At 42.5% G+C, this 11,803-nt stretch overlaps 1 protein-coding gene across 1 annotated transcript; it reads right to left on the minus strand.

Annotated features, from left to right (window-relative positions):
* Positions 1–5,970: 5,970 nt before the first annotated feature.
* mapk12a (mitogen-activated protein kinase 12a) lies at positions 5,971–11,386 on the minus strand. The gene is made up of 12 exons (XM_083666332.1): positions 11,082–11,386; positions 9,833–9,962; positions 9,371–9,429; positions 9,035–9,146; positions 8,879–8,908; positions 8,640–8,687; positions 8,211–8,325; positions 7,845–7,916; positions 7,368–7,447; positions 7,151–7,229; positions 6,828–7,001; positions 5,971–6,545 (listed from the first exon to the last, which is right to left on the minus strand). Exons 1-12 carry the CDS (start codon positions 11,198–11,200, stop codon positions 6,478–6,480), a joined length of 1,086 nt encoding a protein of 361 aa, XP_083522458.1. The 5' UTR covers positions 11,201–11,386; the 3' UTR covers positions 5,971–6,477.
* Between the last annotated feature and the right edge of the window lie 417 nt (positions 11,387–11,803).

The raw sequence follows: 11,803 nt of genomic DNA on the forward strand, positions 1-11,803 counted from the left end.
GAGGACACCAGAGCATGAAGTAGATTTAACCACATCATTACAGGGTGTAATTGAGTATCTACGGGGGACCAGGGTCACATTGAATTTATTACCCTGCACATCTGCCACAAACATTCTTGTCCTCTCTTCTCCTCTCCTCTGCCCACAAGAGGACCCCTTATCATCCCCCTCCCATTCTGTCTGTCTGGAGAGAACTTTTACATGAAATCTGGGCTCTGCTGAAAACTGCACCTGAACAGAGATAATATAAACCAAGTAAGACAAATACGTACATTCCAAATCAGGTTTGAAATGGGTTCCATAAATATGTTCCCTTATTGATAGTCTCATTAAAGGGGCAATCTGGGATTCAAACAACAACAAAGTTCTTACCTAGCCACTTTTTTTAGTAAACAGCTGAGGGATGGGGCTGGAGAAATGTAACCACTCTCAAACTCATAGATAGAGCATCCATATTTTGAAGCTAGTATATACCGTTTGTTTACAATTACATTGTTTACAAACAATGGATTAAAACAGCCTTATATTGTGAGTTCTGATGGGGTAAGGCATTTATATTTACATTTACATTTACATTTATGGCATTTAGCAGACGCCTTTATCGAAAGCGACGTACAACAAATACATTTGTTTAAGGAAGTGAATCATCTATCCAACAGTCATCATAAGACAAAATAATCAATGCTCACACCAGGGGCCATTGGCAGTCGTAATGCCAGTAGGCTAGTTTATTTTATTTTATTTTTGTATATATTTTATTAGCAGGAGAGAACTTGTACAGGGGGGTAACAGGGGAGAAGAGGTCTCGGGGTTAGGGTTAGTATATGGGGGGGACAGTATAAGTTATATTCTTAACGAATCAATGGCTATTATATCATTAATTGAAAAGTAAAACAAGTCCAACATTGCCCAAATACACAGCAATGCACAAGGCTACCCTCAAGAGCAATACTTAGTAACTAACCAAAGGATTATAGTGAATCTAACACAGGTGTAGTGTTGTCATACTTTGTCGTTCTTTTTAGTTGTAGTTGTAAATGAAAACAGTGCCTGGTCTAGTCTTATTTCCCAACCATGTGGGCTGCCATGATGAGCAGGCCTGCAGCCAGTCAGTTCTCACCACAGAGCTCCCTGGCATCCCTGAGAAAACAGCCATAAAACAGAAAATATCCCAGACACTGACACCACCATTCCTCCCCACCAGCGCCACCCCCTGAGTTTAGCTCACTGTTCAGTTCAGTTCAGTTCTGCCCTCTACCACTGTGGCATGTGTGTCTGCACGAGTTTCCTTAATTCAGCAAGGACGGGTTTAGTGGAAAAAATGCAAACGTTTCTGTTTCTCCTGATTCTCGGTAACGCTGTACAACTGAAAGCAATCTTCCACTCTAAATGTGTCAAGCTGGAAGGGACTGAAGAGAGGGTCAAGGCTTATATAACTGACTGTAAGGGCTTCACTAAGGGCAACATTTTCATCTGCCGTTTAGTGATAAGACCTGTTTGTTTTTCACCCTCCAACAAGGCTATATGTTTCATTTAATTCATGAGAGGTCAAAAGAACAGTTTATCCTTTTTAAAAACACCATGTAAACCATGTGGTGTTTATTTAAAAAAAAAAAAAAAGATAGCGGTACGCAATCAGGTTAACATTTAAATTGGAGTGAAGGTGTTATGTTTGGAACATTCCATTACGTAAGGTAACCTGGAACAACTTTAAAGTGTTTACGTTTTTATCCACAAACTATCTTGCCGCCAGTTGAAGGTCTCTTTGACCAATAACAGTCCTACTCCCGTCCCAGCAGATTACATTGAAAACATGCAGTTCTCAAAATCTTGAGGAGGATGGGACACCTCTGATACAAAAGGATAAAGATGACCACCATGATATACTGTGACCTTTGATCCCAGAGCCAGCCCCCTACCGATTACTCAGTGGGCCCCTCGTTTCACCAGGGTTATCGTCCCGTAGTGAGGGATAACATGCGGCTGAGGCTGAGGTCTCCTCTGAGGTCACCGGGCCATATGTCCACTTGACCATAAAATCAATCAGGATTTCATCATCAGCCTTCAGAGTCTGCGAGGACTGTTACATAAGTGATCCCTGCCGTCCCAGCTATATAAACATGATGGAGAACACACACACACACACACACACACACACACACACACACACACACACACACACACACACACACACACATATAGTTACAGTGTTATCCAATTTTACACAATCAGATATTTGGACGTAGAGGTTCTTACAAAGGATGGGGAAGCATGTGGTCATCACTTTGCTTGATGGATAGGATATTTCTACTGTTGGGCTGCCGAGACATGCATTATTAGTCAGTGGGCCAACAAGGGCATAACAGCATTACTAATATGAACTACAATATAATAGATGCAATTTAGCAGATGATTTAAGTGAATTACAGTACAGTGAGTGCATACATTGTTAGTATATATATACATAAATATATATATATAATCCCAGCGGTAATCAAACCCTCAACCTTAGCAAGGCAACTGGCAACACATGATCATATCTCAGACGATTAGACTGATCTATGGTAAGAACTGAGTGAACAAAACCTCTGCCAGAAAGAGAAAGAATGCATGACAGAGAAAGGAAAAAGGGACTCCACAATAACCAGCCAAACCCCAAAACAAAAACTGACAGTTATGTTCCATACACTTAGAGAAGACCAGAGGACCAGGATGTTCAGAATCTTCACCTCAAAGCAAAACAAAGAGCAACAAGCACAACCTACAGCCTTCTCCATATTTAGTCAACTGCAATATGAGACATAGTTTAAAACCCTGACTCCAAATAGGAGCCATGGTTTAAACCTTGACACTTTCAGTCTTCAGTCCCACAGAAGACTGCTCTCTTGTGAGTCTTTGGGGTTTGTGTGCACCTCAACAGCAAATACCAGCATACAACCCCATACATCAACATACGGCAGATGCTATGTCGATTGAGACCCATCCTTTAGTAAGTGTTCCATGAATACAATCAGACACAGTGGCATGCACTTTGAGTGTGTTTGACAGAAGCCTTCAAACAGGGGGAGGAGAGCTAATGAATGAGTTGATGTAAATAAAATTCCCCTGTTACAGTGGAGATAGGCCATCCCTGGGGCCCATCTTCTCCCCCTCTTCTCTCTTCTCCCCTCTCACGCCCCTCTCTCCCCCCCCCTCCCCTCATCCCCCCTTTCTTCCCCCCTCTCCCCCTCTTCTCCCTAGCCTCAACACCCCCATTGAGGTCAGAGAGCTGGAGGATCCCCAGAGCCTATCTGGTGGGTTCACCAGCAACATGTGAGCTTGTGGAATTTCCTCCCCTGTTGCCTGGTTAGCCCAGGGATTCCTTCAAAGGAGCCACAGACACGTGCGTTTCCGTGTACATCTCAGAGAGAGAGCAGGAGAGAGATCGAACACAGGCACGTGCTGAGAGAGCGGGGGAGAGAGAGAGAGAGAGAGAGAGAGAGAGAGAGAGAGAGGAATAGAGACAGTGGAGTTTTGCCATGCCAGGCCACATTACAGCAGAGAATGTCATAGCAAGATCAACTTGACAAATAAACACACACACACACACACACACACACACACACACACACACACAATAATAATACTAAAACGGGAAAAAATTAAAAAATAAACACACACTCCCAATAAATACACAAACATTCTCTCTGAAACAAATATACAGAAAACAGCACATAAACACACCAAGCCTGGGAAATGATTAAACATTATTCTTCTTTTTGTGAATCTGGACTCATTGTTTGACGGGTCAAACTGGACTCATTGTAATTCAAAGCATTCAACAATTCCCGGAAAAACATCAGTTTGAGTACATTGCAGTGCTGCTAGTCACTATATTATCTCACGCAAAACCTCTCTTCACGAACCAAACATCAATCACCCTTGCTTTAGCGATGTTCATGACACAAGTGTTCATGTATGAGGAAATACAGACCACTGTTCACTAACCACTGAACAGTCTGTGCTCTCAAGATCTGGATGTATGATTGGCTTCACAACATCTGGAATCAAGCTGATACAGTAGTCACATGGAGGACATCAAGTACACAAATAACATGTTGTTTGTTGCTTCTGTAAGACATTAAATATACAGTATAGAATGACATAATATTAGTCTGCACACAATCACACAGATAGATAGGGTTGGACAGACATACTGTACTGTACACATGTAGAGTAGTACTACACGTTTTCAACCGACGTTTGACCACTCATCTCATTCAAGTCCTTGACTCAAAGATATTCATTAATTTCACATCAATGAGAGGACATACAGCACTATTTTTAAAGGAGCAGTGTCATCAACTATACATGTCCTGATTATATTTCTGGATACTGCACTTTAATCAGAAGTATTAAGCCTCACTAGGTCTCCAAGATGAAATTAAAAACACATTTCTCTGTGAGAGTAGTGTAATGGAACAGTTCTGGCTATCTTCTTGCAGTGTACTGTGCTTATAACAGAGTGAATGCTTCAGAATCAGTTTTTTAGAGATATCCTTTAGAGATAGGTCTCACCCCTGATGCGCCTCCCATGGCTACACATGAAACAAACACCCTGATAACTGACATACCCCTTTAAGAAACCCAGTGACCCAGGTCAGTTCAGTGTTTGGGCATCGCTCTCATTCCACACATACTAACTCACCCCAGTGTGTGTGTGTGTGTGTGTGTGTGTGTGTGTGTGTATGTGTGTGTGTCAGGGAGGCTGGTGGAGGTAGAAATTGGATGGCGGATCCATAGTAATGCATGGAATGGAATGAGGAATGGTATCAAACACGTGTGTGAGCAGCACATTGCTCCTCTATCTATCCTCGTTGGTGGATGCCGAGGTGAGCGCTCTCTCACTCTCTCTCTCTCACACACACACACACACACACACACACACACACACACACACACACACACACACACACACAAACCAGGGGAGACTGGTTTGGAATGCAATAAGAAATGGTATCAAACACCTCGGCATCCTGCAATGAGGGGAGAGAGGGGAGAAATGTGCTGCTCTAATCCAACAGTCTTTGAAAATAAACCAGGGGATCGACATGAGAGGGGAGTCCATGAGCTCCTGTGTGTTGGAGAGGTGGGGTGGCGGGTGAAAAATGTGCTTTCCTTACTGTTTTCCTGTCTGGAGAGGGAACAGAACTCTGTGACTTCTGATTGAACCACCCAGCACCTTGAGGGGAGGAGGACACAACACGCACCCAGGGGTTGAAGCTGGCCCAGGGAGGGAGGAAGCACATTCTCCAGTCAGCGTCGAGGGCCTGGACTGGAGGTCAATGTTGCTGTGCTAGGGGTCATTCAAGACAACCTTGCTACATTCTCCAAGCTTGGTTTGTATGAAATGTATGCAATAACAGGAGAATTTGAGAGAATTTCAAAACAATTCTCAAACAAAATCAAAGATTATGAGAGCCAGTTCATCTGTTGTGAGAAAGGTAAGGGTATAACAGCGTTACAAATACGACATGCACCGTGTACTTTATGTACTTTCAAGATAGTGATTGAGATGAAGAATACCACACGTAAAAACAATGTAAAAGAAATAATTGGTGAACAAGTGGTGAACTACTTGTGGAGTTTTCAAATAACGGGATTCCTGTATTGGAAAACACAACAAGGCCATTGCTTTTGTATGTGCTGCCCTCTAGTGGTATAAGGTATAGGTAAAACACAATGTCCTTTGATCGTATTTACTCTGAATGCAGCAAACAAGGCAATAATGAATTCCATATAGTGTTTCTCACTAGAATAACTGTTCCATAAATTAAGCAACTAGAACTCTATTATCCGGTATCAATGGATGTTAAACAAAAATGCAGACACTGTATTTAAATAAAGGATTTATTTAAAAAAACACATTTCCAGTGTAAGTTAAATCATTACAGTAAGCTAGTAGCAGGGGAAAAATGCAAAAAATATGCAGTGTGCAACTCTCTATTTACTTACAAATTATATGCATTGCTGTCATGATTTCAATCAGTAGAAAAGCAAACTGCTTTTGTGCGTACACTAATAATTGATATAGAGAGTTAAGCTTGGTTTGGCTTTGTGATTTTGTTTTCTCATTAAGGCAATAGGGAGGAATGACAATGTCAGGGGAACACGAGTAGGGGTCATAGAGACACATGTAGACTACACACACACACACACACACACACACACACACACACACACACACACACACACGCACACTTCCTATCAGACACAGGAGGAAAGGCAACAAGAGAGTGCTGTGAAAATGAATGAAAAAGTACACATGTGGAAAACTCACACACACACACACACACACACACACACACACACACACACACACACACACACACACACACACACACACACACACAAACAATCTCAGCACTTTACGGCGGAGGATGATATACAGTACTAGTTCAAATGGTGTTTTGTTTTTTTCATGTGTGCAGCTTCCCTTTATAGTGCGGTTTCCCTGGACTCCACCACGACAGGCTTGAACATCAAGATCTCTGTGAAGGTGTGACCTGGAGGACAAGAGAGGTGAGAGGAGAGGAAAAGAAAGAGAGAAAAGAAAGAAAACATCAGTGACCACATTGGTTATTCATTACAATCAATTGCAGAGAATATTCAGATTCCTGAAAATAGATAACGCAAAATCTCAGTATACAACACATTAATGATAGTGTAACCTTCTTGCATTCACTCTGCCTACTACCAAGCAATGTGAGTGCAAGACTAGAAATTGAGGCTAACAACACAACAACCCCTCTGTCTTATCAGAGTCCCCCACCATCCTCCCTCTTTACGTTTCCACTGCTCCAGGGGCAGGTCTGTGTTGTCCAGCGAGTGGTCGTACTGCTGAGCCTCCGTCTCGTCGTCTGGCTCTCTGAACTCCGAGAAATAGGGCAGGGAGAGGGCCTCTGCAGCAGTCACCCTGCACTCCGGGTCCAGCAGCAGCATTCGCTCCACCACTGTCACCGCTGGAGAGAGGGAACAGGGTGGGAAGGATGGTTAAGGTAGACTGGAAAGGAGTGTAATAATAACTTGGTGATTGGTACCAGCATAGCAAATCAACATGTAATTTGCACAAAAATATTTGGATAACTCAGTGAGATGGTGACTGTCTTACCCTGGGGGTTGAATTTGGAAAACAGCTCCTGAAGGTCTTTCTTATGCACTTTGGGAAGGCCTTTAACATAGTTTTTAGCCTACGAGAGGATAACAAAACAAGCTATTTGATCAATACCAGGTTAGTTTTATTAGTCCGATAAAGTATGAGTTTACTGCGTTCATGTACAGGTAGGTACATATGTGTGTGCATTCATGAGGAAATATGTGTGACTCACGTCCTGAGACTGCAGTTTAGTAATGAACTCCTGAGTGGGCGTTCCTGTGATCTTCATGATCTCAGTAAGCTGATCCAGGTCTGAGCTCCAGAAGTCAAGGATCAAAGGTCATACCGTACTGTATGTCATATCATGTATTTTCTCAAACATATTGTGACCCTGCTCAACAGTAAAACACTTGGATCATATCCTCACAGAGAGTATGAAGCATATTTAATCTGGAGTGAAATGCAACCTTCTGATATGATATGGATAAGGATAATGAAAACCAAGTTGGTGAAATGTAGTCGAGTCAATCATTAAAAAAAAACAGACATGTGGCCATGATTCAAATTGAAACAACATTCACCACAGGCAATTCAAAGGTGCATAACAGGTCGAAACTTCACACAAACTGAGTTCGATAGAACCATGCTGAGTCATTAAGTGTGTGTGACACCGGATGAGAGGGCTCAGTGTCAGAGAAGAGAACGATACGGTCGTTGCCTTTAAACAGTGGTTTCCCCAACAACATCTCGGCCATGATGCAACCCACTGACCAGATATCCACTGCAGGAAGAAAGAACAAACAAACAGCATGTTGTTGGCTGTACAGTAGAGGCCTTTCAAATGAGCTTTACTTAGAGTTCTTAGTTATGACATTGTCTCAGTTTCCAGCGTATATCATTACTAGGCTAACTGAAAGCAGAGCACCACCTAGTGATTATTCTAGCACTCTCCATGTGTCCATATACACAACAGCTGACATTGCTGATCTAGTATAAGCTGTCTGTATTCCAGTGTTACTGTAAACCATTGAGGTAAACATCACAACTATCCCTGGACCAGAGTGATGTCACTCACCAGTCTGAGTGTAGTGCATCCAGTTGAGGATGACCTCTGGGGGTCGGTACCAGCGTGTCACCACATACCCCGTCATCTCACTGTCCGCCTGACGAGCCAGCCCGAAGTCGAGGATCTGACAGGACACGATAGCAATGGTAATGAGCAGCAATGGTAATGAGCAGCAATGGAAATGAGCAGCAATGGTAATGAACAGCAATGGTAATGAACAGCAATGGGATAGTTCATAGGGAAATTACACCTATGCTTCTACTGTACCATGAATGCAATTCCATTACAAACTATCATTTATATCATCATTGCAGCAAATCTGCCCTACAGCTGCAAAACCCAACAGAGCGAATGACTGGCCCAATTAGAACCACAATGGAGCTGAACACCATGTTGGGGGTTATTTAGGTTATCTGGATGTGTGAATGTGGACAGTACCTTGAGCTCACATTCTTGGTTGATAGCCAGATTCCCTGGTTTGAGGTCCTACAGAAAAATATAAAGTAGCTTATTGGAACAACAAATGCATTCTCTCTCTCTCTCTCTCTCTCTCTCTCTCTCTCTCTCTCTCTCTCTCTCTCTCTCTCTCTCTCTCTCTCTCTCTCTCTCTCTCTCTCTCTCTCTCTCTCACACACACACACACACACACGTAACAGACTAAAACGACGTTCACTCACCCTATGAATGATCCCAGCAGAATGAATATACTGTAGCAACAGAAAATGGCAGGTATTTCCATCACCATCATAATGTCTAGTGTGGTAATGTACCATGTACCTGTAGTGTGTACTGTGTATCAGATTTTGTGTGTTTACAGTATGTGAGTCACACACCTTGAGTCCCTTCAACATCTGATAGACCAGGAACTGAACTTTGTCCTCTGAGAGCCTCTGTAGCTTCATCAGCTTCCCCAGATCTGTCCCCATGAAGGGCATCACCAGATAACTGGGAGAGAGAGATGGAGAGAGAACAAATGTGAATTATACACAGTAGCCTACTGTATATTTTAAAAAATCTGAAATTATATAGGTGCAACTTCGACATAATCTGTAAAGAGTTTTATGGAGGGTGGGTTGGGTGACTCAAACTGTGGGTTTTAGATTTTGTGCAGGTTTGTGACATACTGTACAGTATTGTGGCCAAATATGATACAACACAAGTGCACTCACAAGTCGTTGAATCTGTCCAAAGAGAGGTCAGCGGTGAACACATCCAGCAGACCAATGACCTTTGACCCCAGAGAGAAAATGACAGAATATAAACCACTCATATAGACAAACATTAGATATCTGACAATATGTCTCGATTAAATAATTTTGCACTAAATTGAAGATAACAAGAAAAATATTGCTTTGCATTGCTCATATAAACTAAACATATTGTTTAACAAGGGCGTACAACTCCAGTCTTCGAGGACCAGAGTGATTGTTGGCTTTCATCCTTGCCTTTTAATCAGAGATTGATTATGACCGGGGCGACCAGATGTCTGGACTAATCAATAGCATTGATCAGCTAAGTGTCTGTGGGGGGGGGGGCTGAAACAACAGGACTGTTGCCCTGGATGACAGAGAAAGTAAACCCAGCTGGACTGAAGATTGATTTAAATTTAGACTGTAGTGTTCAGGTCTCACATTTTCATGTTTCATGTGTTTGAGCAGCCTCAGCTCACGATAGGCCCTCTTAGCAAAGAGTTCAGACTGGAAGGGCCTGTGGAGCTTCTTGATGGCCACTTTGGTCCCTGTCTTGGTGTCCATTGCAGAGCTGGAGACAGAGGAAGAGATATAGAGATGAAGATACCAATAGAGATGGAGGTGTAGAAAAGGCATGTGTCAAGGTCTTCTTTCTTGTGGCTTCAGCGTTGCATGTAATATTTCCCTACAGTATGATGTATTCAGGGGAGCTGACAGCCTAATACTGTAAATAAAATAAAAAACTAACAAAAAGGAACAAGAGAGGGCTCCATTAATCTGTAACTTTTTGTGCTACAATCTGTTTCTCATTAGGATTAAGAGGGAAATTATACATTATGTAAACATAAATTTAAAGTACTCTTTAAATATCTTTATCTCATCTCAAAATAAACTGTAACCATGTGCCACTAGAAAACCATTTCCAGCTTCACATCTTTCTTCCCTGGCTGTAGGCTAGTCTTGTAGTAGCCTGTGGGCAGCTGAGCGGGACTACAGTACCTTGTATTCAATCACAACAAATACTACTCTGAAACGCGTCTAGTCGATCATGCAGAACAAATTGGCATTCAGCCAGTCAACACAGCTCTGAACACGCCCACAGGGTTAATCATTGATAACAACAATGTACCGACCTCATGCTGCGAGGCACACAAAGGTAATGCTTGCTCGGAGTGCAACGGCGACGCGCAAATGTTTTAAGCGCAGCTGTGCATTCTGAGCGTTAATGTGATTATGTAAACTTTTGGTAGAAGTGTATTGGCAACAATACATTCTATCCACAGTTTGGTTTTGTGCGGATTAATACGGAAACCACTGTTTTTCATGCATTCTTGGAATAAATGAGGAGATGGACACTGTCGAAAATCTTGGGGAAAGTTGAATAACCAAAATATATTGTTTTCATCATTGATTGAGGTGATAGGTAAGGTGAATTCTCTAGTGACATATTGTGCCCTCATACAAGGAAGTAAAACAGTGAACGTGGCTCCGCACAATATTTTTTCTTTTGTTTCACTATTCCACTGAGAACACGAATTTAATTTCATTAAAGACCGACATAATCAACCATTGATGTCTTTTATAACAGTATATGCTATCCTAATTTATTCCATATGTGGAATATGTCAAAGTGCACAAAGCATGTGCTGAAACATTGTGATAATACGAACCTGCCGGCACCAAAACTCACCATACTGTCCCGTACGCTCCCGTCCCCACCTGTTTCAGTTCGCGGTATCGCTCCGGTACTTCCCATGTGGTCTTGTTCACGTCCTGGCGGCAATAGCCAGTCCTGGTCCGGCTCGACATCTTCTTTGATCTGAGTAAGCTTTTCCCAGTGGTGATTTCACTGTTCTGTCTACACACCCATTGTCCCACCTATGCGTTCTTGCGTTCTCTCGACAAATGCGCAGCGCGTCTACAGCGCAGGGCGCACCCTCAGGTCAACCAGAGCCACTCCCGAGCCCCATAAAAGATAGTGTGACAGCAGTCAACAACAAGGTGATACAGCACAGCTCAAGGAAAATTTTGAGAATTATTGGTGTTGTATGTATTAGATAATAATCCAACTTTAGGCTACTGTACTGAAAAGCAGGACTGCTGATTTTACCTCATTAACTAAAGGCACTATGCATAGTTGTTTGTGAAGGCTCCTTTTATATCCTGGAACATCAGAATATCAACTGCAAAACGGATACTACTTCACTTGACCGTGTGTCAGATGAAAGCCTTGTTGGGCTACTGTTGGTTTACTCTGCTATACTATATTTCTTCATCCGGCGTGTTGTTGAGGTGTGTTCAGGGCTTGCTAGGACCTGTGCACTGAGGCCCAGAGGGGTATAGACATTCCACAAAATCCTCTGACTGACGTAAGGGAATAATTAATAAACTGTGTACATTTTACACTTACAA

This window comes from Argentina silus (genome assembly GCF_951799395.1).
Source record: "Argentina silus genome assembly, chromosome: 3".
Taxonomy (NCBI): Eukaryota; Metazoa; Chordata; class Actinopteri; order Argentiniformes; family Argentinidae; genus Argentina; species Argentina silus.